Genomic DNA, 17,721 nt, shown 5'->3' with positions numbered 1-17,721 from the left:
CCAGTCACGCCCAGCTGTTTTACAGCTCTCCCAAGCTTGCCAGGACTTCATAGTTTTTGGGGAAATGGATTCCTTACGACAGTACCCGGTCCCATCCATGCTGCTTACTGGGCTGGTGAAGACCTGCTAAAGAACCAGCAGCTTGAAAAGGGCTAGTTTGCTCTGAAAAAAATGGCTGTAGTTTTGGGGGAGCTTTGGTGTGGGCAGCATTTTTTCTGGGTAGATGAAGCACAGGGTTATTTATCTGCAAGAATTAAATGCACATCCCGCTTACCCTCTGTAGCAGCCCATGCGAGGGGGGTTCCTCCACACAGACCCCTGCCAGCAAACCGTCTGCTGACCACGTGCAGGAAGCCTTCGCCCCAGGGAGTAAACCCGGCAGCACCCAGCAGTGCCGTTAATCATCCCCATGGCATCTCCTTCACTAAAAGGCTGCTCTTTGCAAGGAAAATAAAGGTACTTTGCATCCCTGGGGTAAAACGCAGCCCTGCCATGCTGTCGGTGCAGGTGGGGCTGCTCCCTGAGCATCAAGTCCCCAGGATGCATACTGGGGAAAGCATGAGCAGCAACAAGGTCTCTTCTTCTAGTCCCTGGTTGAAACACTTGAATCCTCCGGGATTCAAGGTGTCCTTGTTCCCTCCTTGCCTCCGCAACAGTTGGATTTGCAGAGGACACTCGAGCAACATCCCCTCTGCTCCAGCTCGCCCTGGGACTCGTGTGAGCAAGCTGCCAGGGCTCTCTGCAGCTGGCGGAGCAGAACGGATCAGTCCCAAAGAAAGAGGCAATCCAATTCAAATAGTCCCTAACGTAACAGCCACAATGTCAGAGCCATTTACCACAAAGCAATTGGCACTACAGCTCCGTGCTGCTGAAGACAGCCTCCTCCTGCCTGGCTGGTTCAGCTTTCCGGCTGTGCTGGCTCTCTGGCAGCAGATGGATGATTTCAAGGGGCAAATAAATTGCAGGGAAAAATGTAGAGCTTAGAGTCAGCAGAGCTGAGCAGCAAGGACACATCGGTGCTGCAGAGCAGGGCCAGGGAGAAGGGTGAGGTGGTTTCAGAGGGCTCTGCCAGTGCAGAAGCCAGTTCCCCAGGACAAAGTTGGCAGCTGGTGACATGCTCCTGTCCCGCTCAGGGCTGCTAGACTACCACAGCACCTGGCAGGACGACCTGGAGCCATAATCCAAGTCCTTTGCACAGCCAAGAGCCATGCCCAAACTAAACCCTCAATGCCAGCATCACAGCAGCACCCCCTCCGCCAGCCCTCGGCGCCTGGGACACGCTCACTTACAGGCATGGGGATCTTGGACAGCTCTTTGCCGATGCAGTTTTTCATGATGCTCCAGAGGTTAAGGCTGTAGTTGGGTTTGTCGGGGATGCGAGTCCGTCTCCTCTTCTTTGGCAGGAGATCTTTGCAAGTGGACTCATTGTAGCTGCTTTGATTTGAGCTTTCAAAGACCTGTGGAAGCAACAGAAGAAACACAGGTCTAAGGTGGACTTGCCCAGCATGACCCAAACGCTCCCAGGAGCAGCAACCACAGCTCAGAAGACACTGCATGCCCTTGTACTGGGGAGCATCACTGGAAGCCTGTTCTCCAGGGCATGGGGGAAATAATGGTGCAATTGCTCCCCAACACTTTCCTGCTTCCCTTAGGAGGGTGCTTGGGGTGGTGCTCACAGAGCAATCAACTCTGCTCCATCCTGGAGGCATGGGAAGGACCCGGGTGGAGAGTCCCTCCAACAACCTCCTCCTCTCCTGCTCCTCTCTCCTGGTTTCATCCCACCGGGACCATCCCTCCCGCTCTGCCCAGCCAACTCACACTGTCCTCCAGGTTCCAATCCTCAGGGTGGCCCTCGCTGGCCCCACTCAGGTTACTGCCCGAACGCCTGCGGGGAAGAAAGTACTGGCTGGTAAACACAAGAAAGGGCAGACAAGGGGAGAGAAGAGCCAGGGCTGGTGCAGCACAGCCTACGTTACTCGGAGCATCTCCCTGCACCACCCCAGGGTGCTGCCAGGAAGGTAACAGGGCGATGGAGGCCGTGCGCCGGCACTGGGAGGGGATACCTAGCACGGTATGACCCAGCCTGGGGGCAGAGAGCCTCTGCTTTTGCCAGCGAGGCCAGCAGTGTGACGGTGGTTTAGACCACAGGTGCCTCCAAGCCCAGACAGATGCCTAGGGAGGTGTACGAGCAGGTCAAGGCAGACGAAGGCAAGATACTCCCTGCTTCTGCCCAATGCTCCAAGGGATCTCCCTCCAAGTCCCTGCCCAGGCTTTCCCTCAAGCTCACATCAGCTGCTGGGGCAGAGGACTCAGTTTTCCCGCAGCACGCGCTTGACGCCTGCCCTTCCTCACCTGCTTCGCTATAGCTGGGGCCATCCTCAGCCTCACTTGCTCCAGGAATGCAAGGGCAGAGGAGTGCAGTACAGAGCCCTGGGCAGAGGCAGCCCATTTGCTGGGGGACATGCACGCAGAGTAATCCCACGGGAGAGGATGCTGCCCTCAAGCCCAAGCACAACGCCAGGCAAACGGTGTCTCCCCGCACTCACAGTAGGTTTTGCCAGGTTGCATCGTGCAACGCGTGGCCTTGGGGCGGAGGCTCGTACCTGTGATGCTTGGGGTCTGCGGTTACAGTGATAAAAGCTGGTGCATCCTCCATGGCATCAAAATACTCCGTCTCTTCATCTTCATCACTGGCCTCTCCTTTTGCAGACTGCACACTCCCTGTTGGTGCAAAGGGTTTTGAGATGCTCAGGTGCTGCTGGTCCCCTTTAGAACCCATCGAGCACGAGTCTGTTCCCAGAGGCTGCCCTCTTCCCGCTGTGTCCCCTCCAATGCTGGCTCCTTTTACAGCTTGTCCCCCTCCTCTCCACCCCACTCCATGACAAGAGGATGCCATACTAATTTCCAGCTCCTAAAAGCAAGGATGTGCCCCGACAGCGTGTGTCCAGCTCCCCAGTCCAAGCCACACAAGGCTTCCCTGCCATGCTGGGGAGCACCTCCAAAAATGTCACCAGGCTGCCTGAGCCAGACGCAAGCCCAACCGTGTCTAATGCAGCTGCCCCTCCAGCACCGCCCTGTCTGCCGGGAAATCCGGTTTGGATTAGAGCAGAAAAAAAACAAAAAAAAGTCACATGTTTCAGGTGATGCTCAGAGAGATTTCCCGGCCCTCGGGTTTTCCAGCCCTGCACTTATAAACATTTCTCTTCTCTGCTATGGTGGGAGAGATCGGTACAAAGCCGGGAGCAGACATTAGTCGTGGTGACTTTTGAGACCCCAGTGCAGCTCCCCTGCTCCTGCCCTCGCTGCATTGCGCTTGACGGTGCAGGGCACAGAGCAGAGCTGACCACCTCTCCCGAGGCCTCTGGGCAGTACTGCTGCTCCAGCAAGAGGGATGCTGTGGGGAGTGCCAAGGCCACGTGAAGGGACCAGAACAGCCACCCCGGCTCCAGCCACCTCGCTGCAACAGCCCGTCTGGGTCAGCAGTTGGCTCGGCTTTCTGGCAGGGTTCGGCGACCTCCTTCCCTGCATCGTTCCCGCACTCCTCCAAAGGAGCAGCATTTGGGCTGGATTTGTGCCTGTCCCTACAGCGATTTCGCCCCTGCCCTCCCCAGCTGTGCCACAGAATCATTTAGGTTGGAAAAGACCTTTAAGATCATCAAGTCCAACCGTTAACCTAACGCTGCCAGGTCCACCACTAAACCATGTCCCTAAGCACGACATCTACACGTCTTTTAAATACCCCTGGGGATGACTCAACCAATTCTCTAGGCAGCCTGTTCCAATGCTTGACAACCCTTTTGGTGAAGAAATTTTTCCTAATATCCAATCTAAATCTCCCCTGGTGCAAGCTGAGGCCGTCTCCCTGAGGCCATGCAAGAATGAGGGCAGTGCCTGGCACGGCTATCACCCCCCTGCAACAGCCGCTATTCTCTCCCTTGAGTCCATATATCCTTTAAAAATAAGATAAGGCACTATTTGCAGTTTTTGGCTACCAGGCTGTAACTAATGCCTCCCGCAGGGAAGCAGATTTGGCACGAATGTGCAAAGCTGTTAGGTTTTATTGCCCAGTAACTCTTGCAAGCAGCAAACGAGGCCTGGCTGTGCCACCACCACCCCACGCAGCCGGGAACTTGGCAGTGCCAGGGGACCCTGGGCTTCCTCCAAGCACCACGGCTGGTCTCCAGCAGCCAGACATGTGCCCACCAGTGAGGGCTACGGCTACTGAAATAGTCGGGAATAGCTGGAGCAAGCTGGGGACACAGCCCTCTCCGGCACCTGTATCTTGGGGACATCCAAATCTCCAAGCAAGGAGCAGCAGGACAATTGGGGATGATTATGGCCCAATGGGATCCATTAAAAAAAAAGAAATCACAGGCATACAGGGCATTGCCTCGTGCATCCTTCCCATCCCTGCCGACTCGCTGGGAGCAACCGAGCGGGAAGCCCCATCCAGCCCGGGGCTTCCCAGAGGGCTCTGGCCCTGTAACAGCCCCGTCCCCGCTGCCCGGCCCGCCGGTGCTCACCCTTGGCGGTGCTGGTGATGCCGGTGCTGCTGGAGGACAGGCCGGGAGCTCCGCGGCAGGCTCGCTCCAAGCTGTTGTGCTGCTTGGCTAACTGCTCGATGGTCTCCTCCAGCCGGATCCTCTGCTCCCGCTCATACTGCAGCATCCGTTGCCATTTTCGGCTGTGAGTTTCGGCTAAGTCCAGGAAATCGCGGCAAGCCTGGAGGGGAGGAAGGGACACGTCGGCACCCAGCATGGCCCTCGCAGCCCGGGAGCTGGTCACAGAGCCAGCGCTGGCACGTGGTGACTCCAGAGCTGACTCCCCACCACTCCCCCTCCTCCTGTCCCAGGACCCCGGTTTTACAAAACACAATCCCAGAGCTTTGCACGATCCCTTGTACCCATGGGGCTAAAACCAGTTCAATTCTGACCATCCAAACCTGAGTCACCTCCGAGGAGATGGCTGCAACATAGACAACTGCCTTGAGACCACGAAGCCTTCACGATGTCCCGGCTCACCATGCCCCAGCCCCGCAGCCTTTTCCTGTCCCCGTACCGTCCCTGGTCCCCAGGAGCCCAGGCTGGGCTCACACAAACCTCAGCCAAGCCCAGCTCTCCACGGATGCCCTGAGATCCCCAGCAGCCACCTCCAGCTCCGATCCTGCAGATGAGGAGAAGCTGGACAGGACAACGGTCCCCAGGGTGACAGTCCCCAGGGATGACAGCCACAGACAGGAGAGGATGCTCAAGCCAGGAGCCGACGAGCCCTTTGGTCCGAGGAGGCAGAGAGGGAGGATGCCCAGCTCCTCCCTGGAGCCGCACAGCCCAGCAGACAGCAAAGGGCCTGGCCTGGCCCCAACAACACGTTCACCGTGGCCAAAAGCCCTCTCCTCTCCACGATGGGCCCTTTTCCAGGGAACAGGACCCACCAGCCGCAGGGACACAGGCAGACGCATTCGGCCCGAGGGAAGGAGAGCTCACGGGATGCACTAAGTGATGCCTTGCAGGATGCACAGCGTCCCTGTCCCGTGCCACCAGGCAGGAGACAGCAGGGACACCATGACCTAGGCCGACAGGAGAACCCCTCGGTGCAGTAACCACCGCCACAGCCGCTCTGAGACCCTCTCGGCATCGCCACGATTCCAAGCATCATCCATCCCCAGGCGCGCCGGACTCCCAGCAGGAGATTTCCGGGTGCAGGACGTCCGCTCGGGGATGGGACGCTGCCAGCTCTTGCGAGCTGCCTTTCTATTGTCTGACGAGAGAGAGACAGCTCTCACAGCTTTATTTTTAGGTTATTTTTTTACGTTAGACTGAAACACTGAGTTCCCTCGGCTTTGCCGCTTCCTTTGCAATCAACCCCATGTGAAGCTGAGCACAGGGGCAAGGCTGCACATCCTCCTCCCTCCCCTAAATCTCTGCAAGTTGGGACGCACTAAACTTCTTATGTTTAAAAGTAGGAAAATATGATTTTTATGAAAATTCTATAGGAGTTTGGAGGCAGGCTGGCAACTTGCAGGCAAATTAACTGCTTTGGCTAGCTCCAACTCATCACCATACCAAGGGAGGTCCTCTTTAGATAAACGCTGGCCTGAAAAACTCAAAACTATTCAAAAAGACTAAAGCCAGCTTTCATGACCTGGCCTGGTTTTACCAGGATTTGTCCAAGAAAAGCTCCAATTCATCAGTTCTTCATCAAACCTCTCCTTTGGATAGGAGCAGGTTTTAAGTCTCATCCAGGGAAAGAAGTTTTTCCTTTGATAACATCAGAAACAAATCACCAGAAAAGTGAAACAAAGCATCAGGTTTTCATATTTTAGGTGAAGAAGCCCAAAGCAGAGGGAACCAATATCCCATGATAAGAAACAAAAATGCAGGGGGTAGGCACGCATGCCTTCGGTGATGTCCTGAACACTGCCACATCCCCCAGGACCTCACCACCATCCCCAGCCTCACCTCGAGGAGCTCCCCCAGTCGTGGGAAGACGCAGGAACCAAACTCAGATCAGATACACGAAGGACAAACACAATGAGTTTGGGTCTGTCCTTTGGGGAAAAAAAGTAAAAATCAGTGTAACCCATCATATTTAAAAAGATGTTTTGCTTTGTATTCATCTCTACTCTCTCCTGCTTCTTAATACCTGCAGCATTGAAGGACCTGACCCTGCGTTTGTGTTATCTCCATCCCTGATCACTCCTGCCTGCTCTCACTGCGCAGAGCTCAGTCCACAGGTGGATTTCTGCAGCATCAGTCCCAGCATCAAACTGGCCGGGGTGAATTTAAACCCACAGACCATGCTCTTGCAAACCTGCTATTTTTTCCAGTGCGGATGGGTATAATGCAAGTGTCCCAAGGGTGAGCTCCAACATACATCAGTCTTCAGTATCATTAAGGCTCTCTAATGAGATGCAATCACATGCGGTTCTGCTAGGCAGAAACAATTTAGCCGAAAAGCGTTTGCAAGCTCTGAACGCGGGTTTGTCCTATGGCGTCAGCTTCTCGGCCTCTGGATTGCTATTTGTGGCCATCAGCAACTCTAGGAAGCATCTCAGCAGTGCTGTCACAGCAACGGAGATACCTGCCTGCCCGAGCTCAAATATTCCCCAGCGAGCACCACATGGCAATGGCATTAAGGCTGTATGATTAGCCAGAAGAGCGGGTGGAAATGACCCCAGGAAAGGAGAGGGGCAGAGCCCTTTGCAAATAAATCCTCAGCACGATGGGCAATGTGGCTCCTGCAAGCTTGGAGCAACACGGCAGGTCCCCCCGCTTTGCTGTTTCTCTGACTGCAGGTGGGGAGGTGTCAGGGTCCTGTCCCCCCAAATTCCTTGCTGTGCACCTATCCTAAACCCCCCCCCCCCAGCCCAAACAGGGACCACCCAGCTCCTCCTCACATGAGCCACGGACCCCACGGGGCTGCGTGGATGGACGCAGAGAGACATGAGACCGAAGATTTTCAGGGTGCTTCGCACCGCGTTTTCACCTTGTTCTCTGGAAACAACTCAGCTCCTCTCCCCACCCCAAAAAGTCCTCTTGGCAGGCACCCACGGCCACAAAGCCCACGGGCAGACCCTGCCCTGAAGCCTTCATACCCAGCTTCAAGCTGAAGCCTCCTGCCAGTTAAAACTTACCCATGCCCCAAGCTGGCATGCTGGCTTCTTTTATTACGCTGATGCATTGCGATTAAGAGGATGGAAACACAAGGGCAAGTAATGAGATAGCGGCCGTGACCTTCCTGGCCCGGCAAAGCTCATTATCTGCTCCGAAGGTCCCTCTCCGCAGGCAGCCCACATGCAGCGGGCACAGATATACCCATTTTGGCGCAGCTCGCTGGCACCAAGGATGGAAATTGCTGGCTGACCCCGGCTCAGGAGGCTGAGCTCTTTAAAACAATGCACTAGGAGATCACCTGTAATTATCCTACTGCAATTAAACACAGTTTGTAAGGTATAACGGTAAATTAGGGGAAAAGGAGGTAATTACAGAGGAGGCAGCCCTCCAGCGCGTCGCCAGGCAGCTGGGAACCGTGGGATGCGGAGGAGAAATCGCTCGATCACTTGACAGGAATCAACATACTAAATAAAAATCACAGCAGATAAAACCTCAGGTCCTCCCATCCCAAGGCTGCCAAGCTTCGTGAAGGATCTATGCTGTATCCCAAATGGAAATCCACACCGACAGGCTTCATTTATAGCCATAAAAAAAAAAAAAAAAAAAAAAAAAAAAATCCAAGTGATGGAGAAGTGGCCATCAGCATTACAGACTTTCTCCACTGAGTACGGGGAGGTTTTGGGAAGATGACCGGGATGGTCCTCGCATGGCCCCAGACACTGCCGGAGGCAGTGGTACCATGCAGCAGGTCAGGACAATGCTTGTTTCTGACAGCATCCCACAACTTGTGTCCGTGTGGGTTTAGGGGCCGGCTGGGATACATACAGGGTTTATTCCCTGTTTTCAAAAGACTGCTGGGCCACCTTTCTGCAGCCTCTTCCTCTGCAATTCAGACACACTGGCACAAGCACCCTGCCCGTGGCCCGATCCAAACCACAGCACTCACGAAGCATCCAGATCAACCGCAGGCAAGCGTCACGTTTGCTCACTGGAAGACAAGCGATGCCGAGGGTGGCAACAGGAGAACATCCTGCAAGAAAGATCCCCCAAGCCCAGCTCCCCAGCTGCCAGCAGCAGCCAAGCAAATTAAAATTATTAATTTGGCTTTATACCTCCTACAGCCAGACAGCGCAAAGTTGCACAGGGATGCTCGCCGGAGGTGAGACTAGCACTCAACAGGGCTCAGGGTGTATTTTTCCGCCGCCATCTCTGTTGCCAGAGCTCATTCCTGAGCCAAAACCCGCCCCAGACCCCCAGTACGAAGCGGGGGCAGCACCGCAGCACCAGCCCACAAGCTCCCTGGGGCTGCAGGGAGCCGGGGGCGAGTAGCTCAGACACGATAATCTCCTGTGGAGAGGTCGATATCGAAGGGAAATGAATTCCAGCCCTTATCTCAGGCTCGGCTGTCCGGTTTTCCTCAATGCCTACGGCTGCTCGCGTGGTCCTCGAGGAGCCAGGTCTCAGCCACGTCTCGGCTCCATCCAGGCTCACCGCCCGGCAGGGAGCCCCAGCCCCTTCGACGGCTCGAACAAACCCCCAGCTTAGCCGAGGCTGTTTTGGCCATCCCCACCTTTGCCAATGACAAACCAAGACCAGCAGCCGTTACATTTCGGCGTTTGCTCACACGGTGCCAGCTCGATCGATGATGACCCTTCCCGGAGACAAAGAAACGGGCGCATCAAACACGGCCGCAGTCTGACGTCCTCCGAGGCCGTGTCCTCCCCAGCTGTCAGCAGCGGTAATTAAAACACCGCTGGCTGCTGCCTTCCACCGAAGGACATGACACGACTTACTTCTGGTTACAGCTGCAAAAATCCAGAGCGCTGCACCTTCCCCTTGGACATACCTTCCTCTTCCAGCAAAACCCCTCACAGCACGCTGTCCCCGTCCCCGTGAGATGCAGGATGGAGCCCCTGGACGCACGGCACCGGAGCCCGCACGCCAGCGTGCCGCTGCTGCTCGGTGTGGGGGGGGACACCGGCGAGGCCAAGACACCGCTCCCAGAGGAAACAAATCCGGAAGGAAACCATTCACGAGGCTCCGCCAGGAGAGTCGGCCAGGTTCCCTGCTCTGGGCTGGGACAGCTTCGCCACCGGTCTCGGTGACATCCATCACGGAGATGCTTTTTCCAGCTGGCTGAGCACCACCAGCTCCCAGGGCTGTTTGGTGCCGCTGCGGAGCAAAAAAATGTGGCCGGGAAAATGGTCCTGGAGGAGAGGGGAGCGAAGGCAAGTGGGAGACAGGGTTGGAAAGGGGGATGTCTTGCCAGGTATAGGTTTGGGAGATGATGGCGAGATCCTGAGCAGCGAGTGGCCGTGCGGGGAAGGAAGGAAGAGCAATGTTCACCGAGTGCAATAGCCGGAGCAGGAGGCAGCACGATGGTGGGATGCTCTCTACATGCCTTCCCCAACACAGCAGAAGCTGGGACTGGCAGCAGGAGAAGCCCCAGAGCTGTGGCTTCCAAGCCCAGATCCTCCCACCAGCAACCCCAGCGCAGGATTTGCAACAGCCCACACCCGGTCGCTCAGGATCAGGCCCGCAGGTGACACCAGTGTGCTCCCAGCAGCACAAGAGGCACACGAAATACCTGCTCTAGGATTTTCCAAAACCGGTCAGGCTCTGCAGTCCCTGGGACGGGGCTTTGCCAAGCTCAGTGCCCAGCACCCCGATTTCTGATCGCTCCTCTGCGAATGGGTGAAACGAGTCAGGCCATCGGCCATTGCTGCTTGCACCCCGAACAGCAGCACCCAGCTCGCACCAGCTATGGGCTGGCAGGTAGCTGGGGATCCCGGGGTGCTCTGTGAAGCTCCCATTAATGCAGGGGGGGCTGGCAGACAACTGTGCACAGCCCAGGGCAGGATGTAACCCTTGGGCTCTTTAGTGTCAGCTGCCATACACCATTAGCAGACGTCTGCTCAGCACCACAGGCATCCCGGCAAGGCAGAGCAAGTAAGTACAAAGAGGCATCTCCCCACTGCCCTCCTACTGGTTTTCTTGGATGTTTGCAAGCAAGAATTGCAAATCCGCTCTCTGCAAAGCAGCACGGGAGGCTCAGGCACTGCTGCTGCTGCAGGGACCCAGCAGCTGCTGGATTCCCAACAGCCACCGTGCCGCTTTGGTGCAGGGTGCAAGCAAAACGGGGAGCAGATTCGCATCTCTGCACAAGTCGTCCTAAATCTCAGCCACTGCGACTGCAAAAGCTTTTTGAAATGCAGCTGCTGGGGAGCCCTTATGCAGCACCGGCGTTGCGGGGATCCGTCCTCCCTGATGGGGACCCCGTGAAGGGCACCAAGAGCTGGGAGACTCCCAAGGGACCCCAAACCTGAGGGTTTGCCTCTTCTCAGGGAAGGATCCGGCCCAGACAGAAGAGGTGGAAGTGCAGCCCAACGGGTCCCTTCCTCGCAGGAGATGAAGGGTGGGAGATGCTGTGCAAGGGACATGCAGCTCTCCCTGCTGTCACTGCCCCAACCACACCAGCGGTGCCCTGGGACCTCCAGCCATGCCCAAAGCAGCACCAAGAGCGATGCTGCAGCACCAAGAGCGATGCTGCAGCACCAAGAGCGATGCTGCAGCACCAAGAGCGATGCTGCAGCACCAAGAGCGATGCTGCAGCACCAAGAGCGATGCTGCAGCACCAAGAGCGATGCTGCAGCACCAAGAGCGATGCTGCAGCACCAAGAGCGATGCTGCAGCACCAAGAGCGATGCTGCAGCACCAAGAGCGATGCTGCAGCACCAAGAGCGATGCTGCAGCACCAAGAGCGATGCTGCAGCACCAAGAGCGATGCTGCAGCACCAAGAGCGATGCTGCAGCACCAAGAGCGATGCTGCAGCACCAAGAGCGATGCTGCAGCACCAAGAGCGATGCTGCAGCACCAAGAGCGATGCTGCAGCACCAAGAGCGATGCTGCAGCACCAAGAGCGATGCTGCAGCACCTCGACCCACTGGGGCACCCAAGGAGGACCGGCTGCAGCAGGAGGTGGCATGACGAGGTCCCAGGACAAGCTCTGACCCAGGGAAGGAGATAAATCCCTTCGTGCCCCTACTCTGCTGAGCCCTGACCTCAGATGGGTTTGGCTCACTGCTCTGCACCACGCTGGGATGAATCCCGACTCCGCTCCCCTCCTGTGCCACTGATCCTGTCACAACAGCTCAGCCGGCACTCAGGATCTGGGCTGAAAGCACCCACAGGCTGCTCACCCTCATCGTCCCCCTGCATTCTCCCGTTTCAGAAGCAGCCAGGGGCCAAAGGGCCCGGGAGCCACCCACATTCCTCCAGCTCCCACCTTTCCTCAAACAGGGGCTGGGAGCACGCGGGGGGAGCCTGGACCTTCTGCTTCACCGCTCACATGCATCGCCACTTCCCACCTCCATCGGCGGGTTGTGTCACATCGTCCCCAACAGCAACAGATCTTGAAAACCACACGGGATAAAGGCAGGCAGCTGTTTTCGGCAGCAGCGATCCTCCCTCTGCGGCCGGCCAAGGAGCAAAGGGATGGCCTCCACCAGTAACACCGGAGGGACGCAAGCGGCTGCCTTGGACCAGTCTTGGCACAGATTAAGGTGAGGGCAGGGGACACGAACCTGGCTGAAACTCCCGCATCCCAGGTCATCGCTCATTCATTTCATTAATCCTCCCCCTTCAAAGGTGAAAACAATTGCAGTCGCTAAGTAGGAGCAACGCCTCAAAATCCAGCTTATAAAACCCTTACAGAGTGGTGGGTAAATTTAGTTACAGCTGAACCTGATCTGGGTTGTAAGCAAGACACAGCCGCAAATCCACATTACGCTGGCGCAGGGACATGGGCCATCCTCGCAAAGGTCAGCAGGCAAGGGGCTCCTTAATGAACATCCCACAAAGGAGAGAGCAGTCCCCAGTTTGCAGGATGAAAGCAAAAGAAAAGCAATTCCCCAGCAAGCTATATGGCTGTGGTGTCGAGGCTACACGCATCTAAAGATACAGCCTTCATATAGATATCCCCATCACCATCTGCAGAATTCACTCACCCCCCAGTTTCTCTGCAGCATGAGGAAGACCAAGTCACACCCCATATGCCCACGTCCCGCAGAGCCATCGCTGCGCGATGCAGCTGCTGCGTTTCAGCAGTGCCTGGATGCCCGTGGGATTCAGGCAGTGCCGACATTTGCTCCGGTCCTGCACAACAGGGCTGCTCCTACCCCCAGCCCAGCCAGGCAGGGATGGGGCACAGCGGTGCTGTGTGTGCAGGGTTTCGGGGAGCCACCCACTGACAACCTGGAGCAGGGCCCATCACGAGGGAAGTCGGCTGCTTTCGGTGCCTCCTGGAGAAAAAGGCAGTTTCTGCCTCCCATCCTACCCTGTCTGCACAAAATTTACCCGCTGCCCTCCTCAAAGGTCTCCCCATGACCAACACTCCAGCAAGTAGGAGGAGAGGGACCGGCAGAGGATGCTGTGCCCACCCCCACGCAGCATCCCACCCCACCGGGAGACTGGCTTTAATCCTCCAGCACCCCAGCTGCCTCCCCACGCACAGAGGAGACGGCGGGGTACAGGAGGTGGCACAATGTGCCACAGCTTTTGCCACAGGGCCAAAGCTGGACAGAGTCCCGAAGTCCAATCGCCAGCGTTGCAGCCCAGAGGCCATACCCTTTCTCAGCATCATCGCGATGCAGAGTCAGGGTTGGAGAGCAGCAGCCAAGATGTTCTCTGGCTCTGCAAGTAAGCTTGTTTGAAAATAATTAAGACAAAGGTAAGGTTAAGAGGCAGAGCTGCTTAGTCACACCTGAACATCCCAGCCAGTGCTTACCCCTCATCGTCTTGCAATTCCAGCAGATCACTAGCAACTAAAGATAAAGGCAAGCTCCATCCATCTGCAGTACAGGCACAAGGTCCTGGGGAAGCCCCGTGGTACCTGCAACCGGGTGGCAGGAGGGACGGAGGTTGTTTCTCCTCCTCTCCTTGGCTGGAACAAGTTGTTGTAGCAGGTCCTAATCCAGCATTGGATGGTGGAGCTGTAAATCACCATCAAGACAAGGAGGCACAGCCAAGGTGGCCAAAAGAGCGTGTTTTCATGGAAAAACACCACCAAGGCTCCTGCAGATTCCCCTGGAGGAAGAGGCAAGGTGCCATCAAGATCCTGCTGGGGAGCAGGAGGCAAGACGTGGTGCCACCAGCTCCATGGTCTGTCGCCGTGCCTAGCAGCCGCCACTGCGATGGGCAGATTTAGCACCTTTCACATGTTTGTCACAGCAAATACAGCAAATTTCACAGCTTATTGCAAGCTAATAGGAACACCATTAACAGCCCGCCAATTATTTATGCAGCTGAAAACGATCACCCGAGGTCACCTGCATCCTGCCAAGGTGGTGGTGTCACACACTGCAGAGTGGCAGGGCTCCTGGTTCCTGAACGGGAGCAAACAGTCAAAATTAGATAGATACAGGGAATAAGAAATAAGGTTAATTAGCTAGAAAGTGTAAATGATCACATCGAGGTATGCCAGATTTCTGCCCAGGGGTCTGAACCACGGGGGATGACAACCTCTCAGGAAGTCCTAGCAAGGCCAAGCATTTCACCACCTCCAACACGATGCTGATGGATGCCGAGGGAACGCACTCAAACCTGCGGTCCCACCCGCCCCAAGCATCCCAGAGGAAGAGCCCTGCGAATCTTAGCTTTGGGGAGGAAAAAACCTACCAGGGAAGCACTCGTTGTTCTGGGAGTGACGTCTCCGGCTCCTCAACCAGACCCTTCCTTTGCCTGCATGGAAGAAGGACCACTTCATCGCCCAGGAGTGACATGAAAGAAGGCAACCATCAGATGCATTCAATCATCTCTTTTTCAATGGTGAATTATTACAGCAAGAGCCGTCACTTCATTCATCAGGGGAAAGAGCGCCTGGCTGTTTTGCATGCGTCTGGTGCTGCAGAGATAAGTGCTCCCTTCCTTCCTGGAGTCATCAAAACCCTGGGACACATCTGCGCTGCTGCTTACTGCAAAACAGCCCCCCAAGGGAAGGGCGATTTCTGATCCTCTTTTTAGCTCTGAACACATTCACACCATGTCAGCACTCCAGGCGCATGGCACAGCATAAAAATGAGCCGTTTGGATTCAGAGCGGTGAGATACGCAGAGCATTTGCACCAAGAGGGGGTTAATTTGTCCTTCCCCCCCACCAAAATACTCTGAGCAGAAAGCAAAAGAGAAAAATACAAGGACGAAGCCAGCTTGAATCCCAAATGATCTCAGACAAACAGTCGGATCACAGTGAGGCGCGGTTTTGAGTGTAGTCATCTGCTGCAACAGCGATGGTACCCACAGCCATGCCGGTGGCCCAAGGCCAGGCTGGCTGGACACCACCAGAAGCAGCAGCACAGGGAAACATTCAGATCAACACAGACTGCTTAAATAACAGCAAATCTGTCCCAAATCCTTGGAGTGACCCTCAGCCAGCTCACGAGCATCCCGGCTGCCTGAAGCAGGAGGATGCAGGCACAGTAAGAGCTGCTTCTCCCTGGCGCAGAGCTGGTGACAAGAGGAGAGCCTAAAAGAAGGTGCTGGGCTGAGTCTCACCAGGTCACAACACCATGAAAAAATAAGGAAGCATTGCATAAAAACCTGTGAGGACAGTAGGTATGAGTTGGACGCCAAAAATCATCCCACTCCCTATTGCCTTTCTTTCCGCGCTTTTAAGTGTTACATTGGAAGGAGCTTTACATCCAGGCAAAACGGGTGCTACAGAAATGCACGGACACAGAAAAGCTCATCAGTGCCCCAAGGGGGACTGGGAAGACACCAGAGCAGAGCAGGCTCCAGCTCATCTATGGGTGACCTGCAGCACGCACCCCACACTGCCAATGTCAGCATCTCAGCAAGACCCCCAACGCTCACCCAAGGTGCTCCCAAAACCACCGATGGTCCCGCTCCAGGTGGCATGTTGTGCCCCAGCAGTGCCCGTTTCTCTCTGGGGACTGTGGATTCCCCGAGAGTCAGAGATACCCAAGACGGAGACATCTACTCTTGGGTGGGATTTGGAGCTGGTCTCATGGTTGTGTCTCTGGGAGTTTTATTACCTTACTGTTACCTTACCTTACCATATTACCGTGTTATTTTGGGCTATCTGCCTAAATGCCACAAAGACACCAGTGTTCCCTGCCACGAGGCAGGCTCAGCACTGCTTAGGCAACCAAACACACCTTGCCCAGCGTGTAGCTCTTCAAAGAGGACCTCACCCTGCGTCCAAAGAACCAGAGGCAGTCCAGGGCCGGCACTGGCACGACAGCCAGACTCTGCCTGCAGCAAGCACCATTACAGACATGCAATCCACCCCATGCAATAAAGAGAGGATTAGTGTGAAATGGTGGCAAATCCACCAGCCCGGCTGTGTTCACAGGCTCTAATCCCATACCCACGCAGCCTTTATGTAGGCTGCCAAATTCATCATCATCGCGTACTCGGCACGATAAAAGGAAATTTTCATCGTGGCTCTGAGAAGCAGAATAAGCCAACGCTGCCCAAGCGTTACAGACCAAAGCAATGCCAGCTAGGAGCTGTGGTGATGCCAGCTGGGAGCTGTGGCCCAGGAAAGACGCAGGGTCTGGTTTCCAAAGCATCGCACTCCAGTGGAAAAACAACTAAGGCATTTGCTGGATGCTTCAGCGTGCCGGCAGCACTGGCCCCTTCCACCCCAAACCTCGCCGAGCAGTGCACCGCAGTCTCCGCTGGCCGTGCCGGAGAGTTTGTCAGGGCACCGCAGCATGCCAAGGACGCGCTGGGACCAGGAGAGAAGATGCACAGGGAGCTGAGACTTCATTCTGGGACCTCCTGCTGCAGAGTGGCCGGCCCAGAACTGTGCCCTTGCAGGGTTTCACTGCTCTCCTTCGGTAACACTCATGTCTTTGGCTTTTCCTTTTGATGCTCTTACCACCCAGCAGGGCCTCTCCACTGTCACGTGTGCCAAAAATCACCTCCCTGGGAAGCTCCCAGCATTGGCTCTTCCCCCACGGGGAGGTACCTCCAGGCAGCTGCTGCTCTTCTTTCCTCTTCACTTGCCGAAACCACCGAAAACCACAGCAGCAGCATGGAGACCCTCACAGGAGTCTGCAAAGCAGAAGAGCCAACACCACGAGAGCAGCCGGTCTCCACTTTTAGCATACCTGGAGGCCTGATCCTGGCTCTGGTGTGCTCAGAGAGCTCTGTCCTGCAAACGGCTCTCACAAAGAGAGATTTAATGAGGGTCTTGCTAGCTGCTTCTTTTCTCATCTGCCCAACGGAGTGAACCCCAGGCTGGAAAAGCATCTGTCCCCAGCCACACGGCGGATGGCTGCAGTGGCAGCGAGCAGCTGGCGTTGCCCACGGGCAGCTCCAACCCTGGGATCTGGAGGAAGCTGCTTCAGTTCGAACCTCCGTTTCAGCCTCATGCAATGCCTTTGCAAACCGCTCTGCCGTACGAGAGGTGCTGCAGGAGCAGTGGTTGCCGTTAGCAGCTTGTCTAGCAGCAGCACCCCTCTATCCCACTCATCTCCTGGTGCCGTAACTTCTTCCTGGCTAAATCCATGGAAAAAGCAGTGCTGGATTTCAGTGCCTTCTCCTTCGAGAGATGCTGGAGGAAGAAGCCAGAGAGAAGTATCTCCGTGCATCAGCCCGGGCAAAAGGCGAACACAACACTTGTGATACCAGGGGCAGAACCCCAGAAGGGATTAACCCAGCGATACATTGCTATTTTCCCTCCCCGTATCCCCATCCCACCCCAAGGTGCAATAACCACCAGGCACAGACACGCGGTAGCTGCCCGTGTGTGGCGGGCAGCTGCCAGAGGATCGCACGAGGTATGGGCAGGGCTCACCTGGTTACAGCGCTGCATTTTAACATCAGAGGCAATGCCTGGCTGGGCTGTCTCATGGTTCAGCAGAGCTGCTGATTAACATCAGGCATTGCTGACAGTGCAATCCCCATCTCCGACATGCTAAGCCTACCGACATGCAGCCCTGCTGACCCAGCAACCGCCTGGGTAGAAATGCTCGAAACCCTCCTCTGAAGCTGCAAGAGAAAAGTTATCGCTCTCAGCCAAAAAAACAGGAGGGCAGAGCTGCGAGAGGCACCCTCAGGTGCTGGTGACAGACGTGTCCCC

General features: G+C 55.9%; 1 protein-coding gene across 12 annotated transcripts in view; it reads right to left on the bottom strand.

The window, feature by feature from the left end:
- Positions 1–17,721, bottom strand: part of OSBP2 (oxysterol binding protein 2) — a 125,594-nt gene that overhangs the window by 12,832 nt on the left and 95,041 nt on the right. For 11 of the 12 annotated variants that reach the window (XM_052795431.1, XM_052795432.1, XM_052795433.1 and 8 more), the window contains 4 exons: positions 4,524–4,722; positions 2,604–2,721; positions 1,819–1,885; positions 1,290–1,457 (listed from right to left, as the gene is read on the bottom strand). In XM_052795431.1, the coding sequence (XP_052651391.1) occupies positions 1,290–1,457; positions 1,819–1,885; positions 2,604–2,721; positions 4,524–4,722 (552 nt within the window). Of the gene's footprint in view, positions 1–1,289; positions 1,458–1,818; positions 1,886–2,603; positions 2,722–4,523; positions 4,723–17,436; positions 17,470–17,721 lie in introns of those variants that run through there. The other variant, XM_052795441.1, reaches the window with a different exon arrangement.

This window comes from Harpia harpyja, chromosome 9, assembly GCF_026419915.1.
Source record: "Harpia harpyja isolate bHarHar1 chromosome 9, bHarHar1 primary haplotype, whole genome shotgun sequence".
NCBI lineage: Eukaryota > Metazoa > Chordata > Aves > Accipitriformes > Accipitridae > Harpia > Harpia harpyja.
Note: the sequence above shows the minus strand (reverse complement) of the source record. Positions and strands in the feature narration are given on the sequence as shown.